General features: G+C 39.5%; 2 protein-coding genes across 2 annotated transcripts; both read left to right on the top strand.

Annotated features, from left to right (window-relative positions):
- Nucleotides 1-336: 336 nt before the first annotated feature.
- Nucleotides 337-6,070, top strand: gtpbp8 (GTP binding protein 8). The gene is made up of 8 exons (XM_079562628.1): nt 337-465; nt 782-1,017; nt 1,259-1,412; nt 2,218-2,316; nt 2,545-2,675; nt 3,218-3,317; nt 4,015-4,133; nt 5,793-6,070. Exons 2-8 carry the CDS (start codon nt 842-844, stop codon nt 5,881-5,883), a joined length of 870 nt encoding a protein of 289 aa, XP_079418754.1. The 5' UTR covers nt 337-465; nt 782-841; the 3' UTR covers nt 5,884-6,070.
- A 6,831-nt stretch (nt 6,071-12,901) lies between these two features.
- On the top strand, nt 12,902-14,769 carry slc10a2 (solute carrier family 10 member 2). The gene is made up of 6 exons (XM_079562503.1): nt 12,902-13,372; nt 13,636-13,754; nt 13,829-13,917; nt 13,998-14,173; nt 14,262-14,419; nt 14,557-14,769. The coding sequence occupies exons 1-6, from the start codon at nt 12,975-12,977 to the stop codon at nt 14,724-14,726; spliced, it is 1,110 nt and encodes a 369-aa protein (XP_079418629.1). The 5' UTR covers nt 12,902-12,974; the 3' UTR covers nt 14,727-14,769.
- The last annotated feature ends 2,208 nt before the right edge of the window (nt 14,770-16,977 follow it).

Genomic DNA, 16,977 nt, shown 5'->3' on the forward strand with positions numbered 1-16,977 from the left:
CGGGGTTTCTGACTCTGAATTTTTCCTTATAGTTCTCAAAAAAACGTGTTTGTTTATTCATCATTCTCTGTAAATAAATGTTATCTATCAAAATTGCTCATTCCACTTCTCGCCTACTTTTTACGAGGTAAATGTTAAAACACTAACTCAGCACAGATCTCATATTAAAAATAGGCTTTACATTAACAGAATAAGGAAATCCATAAAACCCGGATTAAATAGAAAAAGCAGGACATAAAAGTCTCCAATTAATTCATCATTAACCTCAATCTTTTTCCATGAAGCGTTGAAACCATAGCGGAACAAATTCGCTTCGGGATTTGGTCGGACACATTTGAGCGCTGCACAAAACATGGAGGACCGCTGTAAACACTTTGGAAGGAAAGCCACCTTCAAACAACGCTTACATCATGCCAAACTAATCTAAATGTTATATTATTTCACCCTGAAATGAGTTGCGTTTAGGTGAGCCATGAACGATTATTATTTTGGCATTGTTTACCAAAAATAGCTTTTATTTTGAACCCGATGCTAATGTTTTGCTAGCATGAAGCAGTAGCCATGTGACATTTGCGTCAGTGAACTTCCTCAACTACTCTTGCTACAATGAACACTGACTTGCAAATCACACGTATTCGGGTTTTTACATTTCATTCTAGTCTTTGTTGTTGTAAATAATAGTTGAAAGAGGTACATTTAGTCGTTAAACTATAATGTATTACAATTATTACTTATTTTACATACAAGTCACACAATTGTCTCTCTCTCTCTCGTTCTGCAGGTACGAGATACAAGCAGATGAACCAACAATTGTGTGTCTCATAACTAGTACAAATAGAAGATGCTTTGTCATCATTACATCCAGGGTGTAAGGGCCCTCCCTGGAGTTCTGGTTTGGACTGTTGCTCAAAGGAATGCTCACAGATTAGCCTCTGTCGCATCAGTGACATCACTACCTCAAAAGAAAGCTCAAAGCTTTTTATATCCCTTCAATCTCATGGAGCCCTACCTCGATCGGTGAGTTGTGTAATGATACATTTTTAAAGTAATATTACTGAATAGAAGAATGACTTTGCTCGTATGCTCATCAGAACCCCGTGCTTAATGTTAAAGAAATCTAAGCACACTGCCTAACTTGCAGAGAGTAACTCTGTAAGGACATAAACCACATTTTAGCGCCACATTATTGTTGATTTTGATGACCTAATAAAATTATTTCTAATTATGTGTTATTGAACCTTCTGCTTTCTGAGCGCAGGGTGGTGGATAGGTCAGATTTCCAGCTCTTTCACCCCAGTGTGGAGGACATGAGCCGGGCAGAGAAGCTCTTCTGTTCCTCACCGTCTCATCAGATCAGTTACTTCACCTCCGCGGAGAGGCTGGACCATGCTCCGGATATAAAACAGCCCGAGGTCAGTTGACAGCCCTTTCCTAGTAATGCAATGTTGACATAACACGGGCCGCAAATAATTTAATCATTACTAGGCTGCAGGAATGCACAATTTCCTTCTTTTTATTTAACCAATCGTCTTATTAACCCTTAACGGTTAATAATCGATGAACAAATCTACTACAGCCTTTCCCCTGATCTCACTCACCTCCATATGAACTGCAAACGACCCGGCAGCCACGATGATCCATGCTGTCCGTTTGTAAAGGCAGGACTTCACACGTTTCTCGAACACTTCCTGCATCCTGGTTATTCGTGTGCGGGATGTATCCCACCGCTTCATCACTGTGAATTAATGTATCTCTCTGCTGTCAGTCATCATGACGCCGTGTGCAATAACTTTTACACAGGCCTCCTAGATTTTTTTAACCAAATCTAAAAGCTTCTTAAAAAAAGTGTAAAACTGGAAACAAAAATGACACAGAAACAAGGATGAAAATAGGACACACGAGCAACGAAAACGCAGTAAAAAAAAGTGATGAAAAAGTGACGACAACATGAGGAAAAAGATGACCTATAGGCTGTAACCTTTTAAATTTGGGCATAAGTGAACTGGAGAAAATGCACTTGGTTAAGGCGGATGTTAAGAGGTTTATGTCAATCTGCCCGTGGGAAGTAATAGAAAATCAAGAACTTCCCATAAAACACACTCGAGACAGAACACTTGAATAACACTTGTACACAAGTAAAAAAAAAAGGAAGAGAAGAATGTTGGCTGTTGAGTAATTTGGAAGAAAGGCTTACATTTGTTGTTCCATGTTTTGCAGGTGTGTTTCATCGGCAGGAGCAATGTGGGGAAGTCGTCTCTCATCAGAGCTCTGTTCTCTCTGACTCCAGAGGTCGAGGTCAGAGTCTCCAAAACCCCTGTAAGTGTCCCACATTTGTAGTAAATCCTTTGCAGACACATGTAATTTTGGAAACTAGGCTTCTTCACCTTGTATTTCTTTATATAGACACTTTCACTGTAAATTGAATATATGGTTTCAAATTTGGATAATTATTTTTGGACTCAAAATATCCACACGATATATGTCTCCTACATTATAGACCAATTTCCGCTTCTAAATTCTGCTTCTGTTTCCCTTCCTCTTCAGGGTCACACGAAGAAGATGAACTTTTTCAAAGTGGGCAAATCCTTCACCATTGTGGACATGCCAGGATATGGATACAGAGCACCCAGCGATTTTGTGGACATGGTGGAGCCATACCTCTTCACAAGAACTAAGTATGCTACCCAGTGTAATGGAGAAAATATGCATATTGTTAGAATCCTCTTATCTTGTCTTAATCCCCACCTGAACCGAGCATATTTTCTCCTGTTTGGCTTTACCAAAATCTTAAAAATACTAAACAAAAACGCAACAAAAACATGGCAAACGTTTAAAAATGTGACGAAAATGTTACTATCACTTTTGTAGGTCTTAGCTTTCAAATGAGGTGTTACACTATTACTCTCCAGTTGAGAAGCTCTTAGATTTGGGTAATGCCAAACTGGAGAAAATGTGCTCGGTCCTCAGCTGGCACAAAGGCAAGGCAAGGCAAGGCAAGGCAAGGCAAGGCCCCCAAATCAGGTGCTTGAATAGCACCTGATTTGTAAGTGTATTTGCTATCTTTTAGCATTTACTATCCGACCTTGGACCGCTCTTCTTCTACATGCTATTTTATAATTGCACTATAACATGACGTCAGCAGGGGGTGCTAAGCGCTTTGAGTTCATGAGGAAATTGACTGAATATACATGGGAACTGTTTTCTTCTTTCTTTTCAGTCTGGTGAGGACATTTCTGCTGGTGGATGGCAGTGTGGGGCTACAGAAACCTGACCGAATCGCTCTGGAGATGTGTGAAGAAACCAGGCGCCCATATGTGGTACAAGGGCTTTCTTTTTATGTTATGACACGTTTGGGAAAAGACCAGCCAGGCATGAGTTACTTTCAGTGCAAAGGCTAGAGGAGGAACTATCCCTATCTGCTGACTACAGAAGTGCTAATGCTGCCTTCACAAACACATTTTTGGTCCATCTTACTTTTGGTCTGGATCTGTCCATGAAAAGCTGGGATCATTCTGTCCGTGGGACTTAAAGGAACAGGCCACCGTTTTTCCATACTGTAATATGTTGAGCTTAGACAGAGAGCGTGGTAGCTTCCAACTTCACCCCTGTTTGGAGCTACAGGAATATGTTGGGTGAGGCCAAATGCTAGCAACATCTTTGGTCATTTTGCGTGACTGAGCGCACGCACAAAGACCAGACAGGTCCGTATCAACTCGTCTAAGCTCAGTTAATGTCTCTGTGTGTATGTATGTCTAGTATGATGACGATGAGGAGGAGATGCCTTTTAAAGTGGTTAAAATAAAATGTGACACAGATCTGAGGACCTCTCAAAAATCCTTCATTATCTCATTAACTTACTCATTACTCATTTCAGGTTGCACACGGGATCATTATCTCATATGCTGCTGCTCAGTGTCCCACTCCAAATATCACAACAACCTGTGCAAACAAAAGATGAATCGCATTTGAACAGCGGAAGGTTTGATATTTATCATGTTTTTCTGTTTCCTTTAGATTGTGTTGACAAAGACAGACAAAGGCGCCCTTCGAACTCGACTGATGAACCTCCTTGATCTGCAGAAAGTTATTAAAAGTGAGACCACTAGCTGCTTCCCTCAGCCGTTTCTGGTCAGGTGAGCTTTGGTTCATAGGTCACACATCACACACTCCTCGAGCACAGTAAGAATGCTCAGGGCGTCTCATTAACTTCTACTGGAGTGTCACAAATATAGATTCACGACAGTAAAAGAGCTGCTCTTATTCCTGCAGTTTGTCTTGTATGAACTGTATCAGTTGCTACTAAACAACAGTGCAGTTGAGATCTCTCAGACGTCACAAGGCACAAATTAAGCTTCTACCCTTGGACCTCATGAATATCCAAAACTAGGGAGCTGTTACTTTGTTACTTTCTAAACAATGAATATTTGAGGTGGCAAAAATGCATGTAGCAGGTGCAGCTGAATTTATCACGACTACGTGAAATGAAACTGAAAACTTGGCGTGCTTGACGAACAGGACCAAATAATAGGCTGTCACAATATGATTTCTTTTAAAGTTTGATTAATCGTTGCAGAAAATGTCACAATAAACAATATTATTAACTATTAACAACCAATTACTATTTTATCATAGTAAATGGTCCCAACTTGTAGAGTGCAGGAGGAAAAGCCTGCATAAGGCACTCAAAGCGTGGAGAATGCTGGTGCAGTCTTTTATGACAAAAAAAAACTAAATTCTGTCTTAAATTAAACCTGGTAATAGTGAAATAAAATCAGTAAGATAATAAATGTATGTAAAATTAGAGCAGATATAGAAAAATGATAGTTCTGGATCAGAACGACGACTACTACAAATGCTACTTTTGTTTGTGAAGCCTAGATGAGGCAGCAGAGTCAGACTTGTTTAGAACTTCATGTCCTGTACACAATGTGCCTACTGGTCTTTTTGTTGTTGTTATTGGGAGGAACTCGTTGCCTGTTTCTCAACCGGCTGCAGCATTTTTCGACAGTGGCATGTCTATACTCAGTCATGTCATCAAGCTATTGCTGGTCTTTTGATTGTTGGCAAAAGCAATTCACAAAACTGCTGCAGTTCAGCGAGATTCAGGGGGTGTACTCACTTAGTCCTGCCTCTCCTATGAATGTTTACATGTTATGGCCAATAAAAATATGATAAAATGTAAATGTCCGGGTGGTATTAGTTTAAGCAGACACTTTTAAATAATTTTTTGTGATTTTAATAATGATCAGATCACATTTTATGACCAAACGGTGTACTCACCTTTTCCTCCCACTGTACAAGAGCCAACAGTGGGCAGTTGCAGATGAAAATTACGCTTTTCAATCCAGATGGTCTGATTTTTTTCACTTAGAATGAATACATCAGAGTGTTTCAGCTCTCCATTGTTAGGAAATAGGAAATAGGAAGCAATATTGAGCACTATTCAATAGGGGGCGGCAGAGGAGGGGAAAACAGAGGCTTATGTCTTACTGTTTTAATATCACATGTCACAATTGTCTCTCATTTCTGCACTGTTATTTCTTATAGTTCCCGCACTGACGTAAATTTGAACCACGCTACAGAGCTGGCCCTTTTGAACCACGTTTATGACAGTGGTTTAATGTATGGCAGTCTTAAGAGGGATCAAAGATTACGCGTAGTAAAAGTCGTATGTTACAATGCACAGTGGTATGTTTGTTTAGTAGATAAGAACTCACGACATGTTCTACTGTAGAAAAAGGTGCCGATAACGCACATTTTCTCTTTTTGTTTTTCATTTGTGTGTGAAATAGCTCGGTGAACTTCTGGGGGATCTACCTGCTGAGGTGCTTCGTGGCCCACATCACGGGAACAGTGCAGCTTACCAACACCGCTCAGAGCTGACACGCTGAGCATGACGTTGGGAAATGCATGGAAATGGACTCGGATACAACATAAAATGGATCTATCCAATGCTGGAACAAGTGCTGCGACTGAAACTTGTCGGACCAGGAAGCGTCCGCATAGAATTGACTGGAAGGACCTTTCAAGACAATAAAATCATATAAAGAAATAAGTGGATGAACTTTTCCCAAATAAAAGCTGCAGGAAATAGTTGCAATAGACAGTTGCATGACACAATGTTAAATGAAATCATTAAAGGGGCTACATGCAAGTTTGTCATTTTATGCTCGCTACTGCCACCTCAGGTCTTGTCCGTAACTGCAGCTTCTATATTAAGCTCGTGCATGACGGCACTTAGGACCCGAATTTACACCTTTTTGAGTGACAGTGCAGGATTTTAGAGACAGTTGTGAACAGGTCTGGGCTCATTCTACACATTAGGACATGGCTGGAACATGTCGGGGGAGGAAAATACATAATTTTAACATTTTTAAACTCGTGTAGTCCCTTTAAAGCTGCACTGCGGAACATTTCAGGTCATATGTTGCCATGTAATATCAACATACCCATAAGGCTCGCCTATTCTCCAATTTCATATGTATAAAGATCCATGCATTTCAAGTTTATCGCTATGGCATTTATGCTTCCCACTTTTTCTAATGAGCAGCCATTGATATCAGAAATTAGCCTGACCACCCAGACTATTCTCCACTCTTTATTTTAAATGCGAGATTAGTCTGGACACAAAGCCGGGAGAAGAAGCTTCATGACGAGTAACCAATCGGAGGGCGAGACAAATGCAGAGCGACAAAATCAAACATGGTGGTGCACTAGTAGCTTGGGTGAAGGATTTGGGGCAATTTTCCAACAAAATGGAGGGGAAAAAATGGGAAGCAGAGTCAGCTAATCAGCGAAGGGCAGGGGTCTGCCATTGATGCGGAATTATAAGTGTGAAAAATACAGAGGTTTATCGTTCTGTTACCCAAATGATTACATTTTATCACATTTTTATTGGCCAGAACATGTAAACATTCACAGGACCGAGTGGAATAAGTGAGTACACCGTTGGATTTAATAGCTGGTTGACCCTCCACCTGTAGTTGCAGATCAGATGTGCACAACAATCAGGATGAATGTTCAGCGAGATTCCCCGGTGTCTGGTGTGAATGGCTTTCTTTAGGTCATGCCATAGCATCTCAATTGGATTTAGGTCAGGACTTTGACTGGGCTATTCCATCATTTTTTTATATATTTTATTCTTCTGAAACCATTCTGAAGTGGATTTGCTTTTGTGCTTTGGGTCATTGTCTTGTTGCAGCAGAAATCCTCTTTTGAGTTTCAATCACCAAAAATTCATTTTTCCATTGATGACAGCAAGTTGTCCAGGCCCTGAGGCAGCGAAGCCCCCCCACACCATAAGGCTCCCTGCACCATACTTCACAGTGGGGATAAGGTTTTGATGTTTGATGTTGTGCTGTTACATTTTTCCTCCACACGTGTGTTCTGCTCAAATAATTCAACTTTGGTTTCATCAGTCCACAGAATATTTTGCCAGTAGTGCTGTGGAGTATTCAAGTGTTTGAAGTCGCAAACTTCAAACATGAAGCAATGTTGTTTTTAGACAACAATAGCTTCCTCCATTGCGTTCTTACATATTGTAGATGTGTCAACAGACATGTTGGCATGTGCCAGTGATTTCTGTAAGTCTTTAGCTGACACTTTTTCTTTTTTTTTTACCTCGGGTATTCTGCACTCTGACCTTGGAGTCATCTTTACAGGACGGCCACTCCTTGGAAGTGAAGCAACAGTCTCAAACTGTCTCCATTTATAGACAATTTTTTGATAAAATAATAGAATCATATATCAAAGTCTTGATTTATGAACATCAAGACTTTTAGAGATTGTTGTGTAACCTTTCAACCTTTATACAAATCAACAAATCTTGATTGTAGGTCTTCAGAGAGCTCTTTTGAGCGATGTTGGTGCACATCAGACAATGCTTCTCAACAAGAGACAATTCTTAAAGGGGGGGTGTTAGGCAAAATCGACTGTCAAGCTTTCCATCATGTTATTATGTCATTCCCTCATTAAAAACATGCCTGAAGTGTTGCCTTGGCACATTCACGTATTTTTGAGTAATCTGTAAAAACTCTGATGGCGGCCATTTTAGGGATAGGTTTGCCTGAGTCCTCCTAGGAACGCCCCCACCTCCTGGAGACGCCTCCGAGCTTTGGTCACCAGCCGAGTAACCAACCACTGCTCCTCAGCAGAACCCCCTCCCCACTGATGCCACAGACAGCGTGTGGAGGGGGCGTGTCGGAAAGGCTCAGAGGTTCTTAAAGAGACAGAAGCCTATTTCAAGACATTCACTACAGCCATTTTGAGAGAGCAATTTTATACAAGGCAGTTATTTTAATTTACTGCATTTACAGACCAACAGAAGGTTTCGTCATCATTGTAGTGTGATATAGACTGGTGCTATATTGAAAAAAGCATAATACCCGCTCTTTAAATACTGTGTGTTTTTCAGTGGCAAGGGCAGCTTTAAGCCACTCGTCAGTGATTGGACTTCAGTTTGGCTCACACCTGACTCTAATGGCGGGTTCACACCAAACATGTCGAAAGCGTGAGTTTACTTTAAAAATACATGGGGACGCGCCTCGGGGAGTTTTGAGAGATCCTGCAGTGCGTCCCGAGTCTCGAACCGTCTCTCACGTTGGAAGCTTTTGACGCACGTCCTGCGCCTCCAATGAGGGAAACGCTAAAGGAAAAATACGCAAGCGTCGACCAATCAGGAGCTTTAACCCACAGTGATGTTGGAGCGGAGCCACCGGCGGCGGAGATCCTATGCTGCATTTGTAGAGTTGTAAAGAAGTCATGGAGGATTAGCTTTATCGTGTTGTGAACCGGAGCTAAAGCAGCTCTGGGACTTTTACAGACACACAAGCAGGTAGAAATGTGACCGTTTGAACTTGGTGAGACAAACCGGTGTTAAAGACAATTGTCTTGGTTGGCTAATTTAGTCTTGACACGCTGTTAAACACAGCATAGCAAACACTACATTAAGTGTGATCTCGTAGCCATTTATTTTGAATAATAAATAATTGTAATTATTATAGATAATAATCTAATGTCCACATAATCTGTCAATATGTAAATGAAATACCTCTTAATACTTATTTCCTTAACCATTATATTAGTTGTTTGTTTCAGATTTAAATTTGATAATTTATACAAATCAAAAAGCTTTTGTTTTGTTTTTGAATTTCAACAATAAATGTGATATAGTTGTATAAAATGTGAGTCATCTTTACATAATAAATTCCAGGTCTTATAAAATCTTACATTTCAGATTGCAAAGTGTGCAGGAACCCTCTTTCCAGCGGTGGGTCATGGCCCATTTACTTTTAATTAGAAAGTTCTGGCTGATCTTACTAATATGTTTGGAGATTGTTCAAATCAAGTTTCTGCTGTAGTGTATATTTACCATTAGCAGATGTACAGGCCCGCGGCTAATCCTCCCTCACACTCTGGAGAAACAGAGAAACAGAATGTCCATGCAGACCCATAAGTATTTTGTGCATAAATGAGCCTTTTTGAGGCAGGTCTGATGAGAGGTGAGCTGAGTCATAGTAAAAGTAAAAAAATATATATTTTAACAACAAAAACACCTATAATTAATTGTATAAACCATTTTATTTTAATATATTTTGGCTGAAATGTTTTTCTCTAAATTGGTCTTGCATAATTCGATCACATAATAATGTCTTTATGATTATTTTAATGTCTCCAATAAGATTATATAACCCAATAAAATAGATAACGCTCTTTGTATTCAGTGAGAACAAGCATGCCTTCCTTTGTTCCCTCAAGAAGAATATAATTTATATATAATCTAAAAACTGTATATTGTGTAATAATGTATAATATAAACTGTATTTTTGGTGGGAAAATTTTTTGAAATTGTACGGGTTTCCCATATATATGGTACAAAAAAATAAATATATATATATACACACACACACACACACACACACACACACACACATTGATCTTTTTTTTTCATGGTTTGCAGAAGTTGCGGTGGAAGTTGTTGGAATCACTGATGAGGGAAACAAATCACTGGAGCCACCGCGAAGTCATAAAGTTTAAGTTTTATAGGAATTGCTGGTGACAAGGTCAAGGTCGCTCCGTGACAAGCCCTGTGTCATTTTATTCCGGCTCGTTTGTTACATAAAAGACAAAGGACATCAGTTACAAGGACGAGGTCTCTTCTGTGATGTTCAGTTATGCTTTAGTCGTGCATTTAAGTTATTTTGTTATTTTTAAAGCTGTCAATAGATTCATTTTGTAATTGCGATTAATCGCACTTGTGAAATGCGATTAATCGCAGTTGATTTTTTTCAAATAATTATATTCATTTTTAATACTTATCCAACATAAAACACTTACATTTAAAGCATGTGAATACTGATTGCACATTTCAGTGACCAAATCCACAGTGTCGTATTTATGTGAAAAGCCCAACAGCTGATAACTGGGATTGATAACTCACTTTTTAGAGACATTTTCTTTTGTGCTGAACCTTTTGGACAGAAACTGCAAACTTTTAGGTTCATGGAGTAGAATATAAGGACAAAATTAAAATATGTTTTGTTATTAATCGCGATTAATGTTGACGTTGACAGTCCTAGTTATTTTAAATGCTTTTCAAGCCTGCTGCTTGGAAGGTCAAATATTTTATGAGGTGGTACATGGTGTGAATGGTCTTGAGTGCCACTGGCCTCGTCTATTCAATTTCACAAAAGCAGGTTTGTGAATTTGCCAGAATAGGAAAGTACAGTTTCTATCACAGACAAATGAAATGCCAGCATGTGTCAGATGTGAACTCAGTCACATCAGGAGCAGGAGAAGCACAGCAGTTTACAGCCACCTGTGTGACAAAGAAAGCAGAGAAAAGGTGACAGGGCACATAACTACTGATAAGAACAAAAGTGGAGAGCTACTAAGGCCTGCTCACTGTTCTGTACACAGCACTCATTACACACACACATCTTGGTACCATGGGCCTGAAGTGCTAAATATTAGAATGACCGCCTTTGCTCTTTAGAATTAAAATGTATATGTGCTCTTATCTTTTGAGCGGTGAAAAGGCCTCAAAATGGAGCCCATATCAGGAAAATTCATGAGGCTGAAATCCATCCAGAGCTTTATTTAAAACCACTGATAGGCCTGTCTTTCCTAATTTTCACTAAAGTGATAGTCTGTAGATTCAAATGTTTGACAAATGTTATAGATTGCGTATAATTGTATATAACTGTGCCTGCAATTGGATGTAATGCAAGTAATATTATATTTTTTTTCTCTGAAGTCCCTGTCTTTGCTGAACTAATCAGAATCCCTGGTGCCATCACTTCGACCGATGAGACGAGTTTTCCTGTGAACCGGCCTTTCAGGTCCAATCAGGAGACTTGAATGCTTATTTTTGAAATTCCTTCCTCTCTCCTCATTTAGCAAACTGACTTACAGGTCCTATTTTGCAATCTATTTTGTAATTTTATCAAATTACAAAATATTTTAGCTTCTAACGCTTTTCTGTCAGATTATACTTCAATGTAAAAAAAAAAGAAGCAGAAAAACATACAAACAACAACAGTCTACAGTAAGTTGCTTACAACAGTCACTGCTTAGCCTCGATCAATGCCAGGTCCAACTGACTGAAGGACTGCTTCATCCACCAGGCTGTCAGGAAGCTGAACTCTCCCTCTTCCCCCCTGCATACAACTCAACACTCCAGGCTCCTCCCTGGAAGCAAAAGAAGAATCCCATTTAAATGTCTTTATACTAAGGGTTGAAAAGAATAATGGCAGCTTGTGGTAACACATGGACATATAACAAAACATTTTTGAAGATTTATCACAAAACAAAACATTATAAAAGCATTTTGGGATATGTTTAAGTATTTGGTATTTTGTAAATATCCACAGTAGTTAGCACATAGCTGATTTTACGTGGTGCTTTTAAACTCTTAATACTTTAATTCCAGCACCGGGAGGAGCCTCGACTGTTGTTTCTAGTGTGTACTTATGTATTTGATACTGCTCTGTACAGAGTGTACCAGGTTTTTAAGAGTAACACAGTTTATATTCTGCTGCATTTGCATTTGAAAGAACTAAAGAAAAAGCTGCTTTTGTCAAAGTTACTTATTTGACGCGGTATTGCTCTTTAACTGTGGAGTTAAGCATTAGTTGCTTTTCCTGCTCGCAGAAGCAAAAAGACAGATTCTGAAAGTCTCTCCGAAGGTAAGGTTTAGTTTACTTTGGACGTCCTTTAAACGGCTCATTTTTAATTTCCGTCAAGTTTACGTTTGCCCAGGAATGAAACTTGAACCATGGCATGAATCATCAAAAACAAATAATGAGCTACTTGTCTGTGTTTCTCTGTTTAACTTTTCCTGGTCATTTTGATTTCACTCAGATTTCAGATAGCTGTAAAATGCTACTTTACAGCCAATTCTAGCTTTGTGAGCACAGGACGGTCTGAATTCTGATTAGTTTTCAAGTGGTTTCACCCTTTTTTATGTCTTATAAGTTATAACACCTGAAATACGCAAGCACTTTAAAAAGCCTATTGTAGGACCTACAGGCCTGTGAAGGTGTCCAATCATTGTTACATACTCTTTTCTTTTTGATCAGAAGGAAATAAATCCTTATCACATTTCCCTTGGTGATTTAATGGTTAAAGCGCTATAAAGGGCAGGTGTGAGGGTGAATTGCATTGTGCACACAGGGTGTTGGCATTTCTTTGCAAGCATCTCCCCTCACTGATGATGATGATGATCCTGCAGAGAAACGCTGCCCAATAAACTTTAAAGACTCTCAAAGCTGTAAAAAACAGAATGTGGTGCAATCACATTTAGCTAAGTTTACAATACTCATAAAAAATGGGTTAATTTTTGATTGTTCTTTTCTGGACCGTTTCCCTCCCAGCGTCCGTTGCTTTCAGGCGTACATAAAGATTGAAAACTGCAGCGTCTCTGCAGTCCCCCTGTCTTCAAGCACAAGAGGATCGTTTGGGATTAATCTGGGACCATGGCCCTGTTCAAGGAGATTGCAGCGCAGCCCTTGGACTGTCACGCTGATGCTGCGGTGTGTTCAGGGACCAGCTGTGTGGTTCCTCCAAGTGACTTTAATGCCGTTTTGGGCTTGGTCCTCAGCACAGTGCTGACAGTTATGTTAGCCTTTGTCATGTTCGCCATGGGCTGCACTGTGGAGCTGCATAAACTCATCGGTCACCTGCGCCGGCCCTGGGGCATCAGCATTGGCTTTCTGTGCCAGTTTGGTATAATGCCCTTCACAGGCTTCGTCCTGTCACTGGTCTTCAACATACTGCCAGTGCAGGCTGTGGTCGTCATTATCATGGGCTGCTGTCCCGGAGGAACGGGCTCCAACATTATCTGCTACTATCTGGATGGAGACATGGACCTCAGGTCAGTCAACATGAGGGACGATTGTCAATTGTAGTAAAAATGTTTCATTGTTTCATTTTAAAAGAATGAAATACTGATTCTCTGCTAACATCTTAATACCAATGGCAAAGTTGTGAGTCTTTAAGGACATGGAGTAAAAGACGGCTGAACGCATAGGCCTCTATGTTAAGCTGTAGAAAATGGAATGGCTCTTAGCATTTTAACTTGTCTCTATAAAATTGTGCTATGAGGTGTCTTTGCTAACAGTGTTTTCTGTGTTTCAGTATCAGTATGACAGCCTGCTCCTCCATCATGGCACTTGGCATGATGCCACTCTGTCTTCTAATCTACACTTCTCTGTGGGTATCCTCTGACACCATCCTGATCCCATACGACAGTATTGGTTAGTTCAGAGAACATTGCCCTTTATCAGTATTGTATTGTATTGTATTGTATTTTTGACATATTCTTGTTTAGGGATCACTCTTGTGGCTCTACTTATCCCCATCGGCTTTGGGATTCTTGTCAAACGCAAATGGCCAGAAAAGGCCAAAAAGATCCTGAAGGTTTGACTCACTTATTGTAATTGTTTCTTTTGGGCTTGCCTGATAATAATAGTTTAATAATAGTTTATTATCATGTTCAGATTGGCTCAATCACTGGATTTGGCCTGATTGTGGTCATTGCTGTGGTTGGGGGGATCCTCTATCAGTCCTCATGGGACATTGCCCCCTCACTCTGGATCATTGGGACCATCTACCCAATAATTGGCTCTGCTCTGGGCTTCTTCTTAGCTCGCTTCACTGGACAGCCCTGGTTCAGGTGAGGCCTACAACTATAGCCTACTGTAATCATGTTAGAATAAAAGAGTGTGTGTTATTCCATATTCAATGACCCTGTGTCTACTTAGGTGTCGCACCATTGCATTGGAGACAGGCTTCCAGAACTCCCAGCTGTGCAGTACAATTGTGCAGCTGTCCTTCTCTCCCGCTGAACTGGAAATCATGTTTGCCTTTCCCCTCATATACAGCATCTTTCAGCTTGTCACAGCCATATCACTTGTGGGAGGTCAGTAAAAGTCATTCTCAATTCAGAATTCACACTGATCTCTTCTTTTTTTTTAATCACGATCAAAAGTGTATCGTGTTATTGCATAGTGCTGTACCACGATAATGGTAGCTTACATGAAAGGTTCTTCTTTACAGGTTACCAGTTGTACAAACGTAAATGTGGAGGTGGTCCCTCTGAAGATTCTTCTCTGGAGGATGAAGAGGCAGAGACTGAAAAACACAAGAACTTGGCTTTGGAGAACGGAGGCTTTGAGCTCAATGAGAACAATGTGGAAAAGGGCAAGGAATATAACATTCAGCTCTGAACCGGTCTAAGCTACATGCTGCCCCCTGCTGACCACAGAGGTGCATCACGCGCCTGGTGAAACTTCAGGAGCGCGGAGGGGAAACAGGAGAGATCTTTTTATGAAACCATTTTTTACTAATATTATTTAAATGTCTTTTTCGAGGTAGTTGTGGTTGTGACAACAGTGTAGATTGGGAAATGTGAACATATTTATCTTCTTTGGTTGCTGACTTGGTGTTTGAAAAATTCAGCTCACTGTTATTTATTTATCTGTAATCTTTTTTATCAGTGTTTTAAAGCCCAATCTTCATCTTACATTACTGTGAGAATATTCATCAAACTTTAGTTTCTTTCTGTGAGGGAGTGTAATTTCTTGTACGTTTTTGTTGAGAGCTATGTTTATTTGATGAATTTCTTAGCAAACAGATACATTTGAACATTACTTAATATGATTGTCAAGGAAAAAATTACATGGTCTTGTAAAATAACACCAAATGATCAAAAACCTGTGTTTTTGTTTGATGGTTTTCTTTTTCTTTTTAAATGCGCTGTACATTCTTGTGGGAAGGAAGTCACGTGCTGTAGTTATAAACTTTTCTATTCATGTATAGTGTAAACCTCAGTGTATATAGTTTCTAAACTGGTAATGCCACAATAAAGCATCATTATGCAGTAAATGGGATTCTTTAAGTGATTCTTAAATATATGAAAGTACAAATCACAATAATAAAACCCTCATTAGTTTGAAGAACTGCAATGTGTTTCTTTCTCTCTAGAACCAAAGCCACTGCGGAGACGCACATTCATGTCGGTTTGGTTGCTGAAACTACCAAGTCAAACCCACGTTGTTAAAATATCTATTTAAGCAGTGGTGGAAAATAACAAAGTAACAAGGATACATTTCAGGTACTTTCACTTTATTGAGTAAATTTTAGGATAAATATTTAACTTCCCAAAATGTGTATACTTAAAGTACACGTGAAAGTGGATACTTTTATACTTGTCTCTTCTACTAAAGTAGATCCATTTCTTCTTGTATTTGTACTTTTACTATCCCCTCTGTCCAGACTGAAGTATGAGAAGTATGAATATGTATAGCAAGTGTGTCTTACACAATCGGTGCTGTTGAGGCAGAGCTTGAATCAACAGCTTTCATTCCAGCAGAGGCTCCTCCTCAGCTCCTCCTGGTGCTTTTAGGGACTGTGGGAATACTTGAGATTGGCATCTATATTCCTTAAAAATATAAAAGGGGGAAAATTACAAATATATGTCTGGATCACACATTCACAGTGACAGCCTCACATAGAAACACACTATGTATGGGCTTGGCTCCACAAGCATTGCAGGAACGGAGTAGTCTCAGCGGGTGATATCCTGTTTTCCTTTGGAATGAGGAAACTCACCCATTCCGGACAAAAACAAGCACAAACAGAGCAAAAAAATGTAACTATCTTGCTCGTACAGTATAGTATGCCATACTGTATACCAGGTATGGTAGGGTGACCTAAAAAGATTTTATATTTTCTACAATCAAGAATAAACTTAAGCCTGGCTGTAACAATAAACTGGTCACTAGCCAAGAAATCACTTGTATGGAGTTTGGGATCTAATGTTGGAAATTCAGCATTTTTTTTGCATCACAAAAACGATGTCCATTAACATGATCCAAAAAAAAAGGGCAAATAAACACATCTACTTGAGTAATTTAACAGTTATTTTAGTTTTTTAGTGATGGGCGAATGAAGCTGGCCATCTTATTTTTATTTATGGCTATTTTGTGGAATTGCTTATTTTTGAATTTACTATTTCAAAGGCACTAGTGTAGTTTAATAAACCAGTTGTTGTTTTTTTAACTGGGTAATACCTTACAGCACCGGCTCCACAACAAACTGACTGAAGGTGCATCAGGGTGGTAAGTGGGTGGTAAGTGATGCCATGCTCGGGGGTCTGAGGGAAGTACGTCAATAGATCAAAGTCAATGCAAACTCTTATTGTGTTTCCCCATTTGTCATGAATCTCCGCTGCCAAAATGTGACCCCATTAATGGTAAAAATTGCCTCTGGTGAATGTCGATAATGAACCCAGCTGGACTGTGAAGTTGCCGTTGGTCACGTGTCTGTAAAAGACTGATTGTGTTGAATATCCTATTCATTTTCCGTGCTCTGCAAATTGTTTAGTAAAATGTGCTATATAAATACACTTCATTATTTGACTTATTTATTGGCAGAGGTGGGTAGAGTAGCCAAAATGTTTACTCACAAAAGAGTAAC

The sequence above is a fragment of the Gobius niger genome, assembly GCF_951799975.1.
Source record: "Gobius niger genome assembly, chromosome: 9".
NCBI lineage: Eukaryota > Metazoa > Chordata > Actinopteri > Gobiiformes > Gobiidae > Gobius > Gobius niger.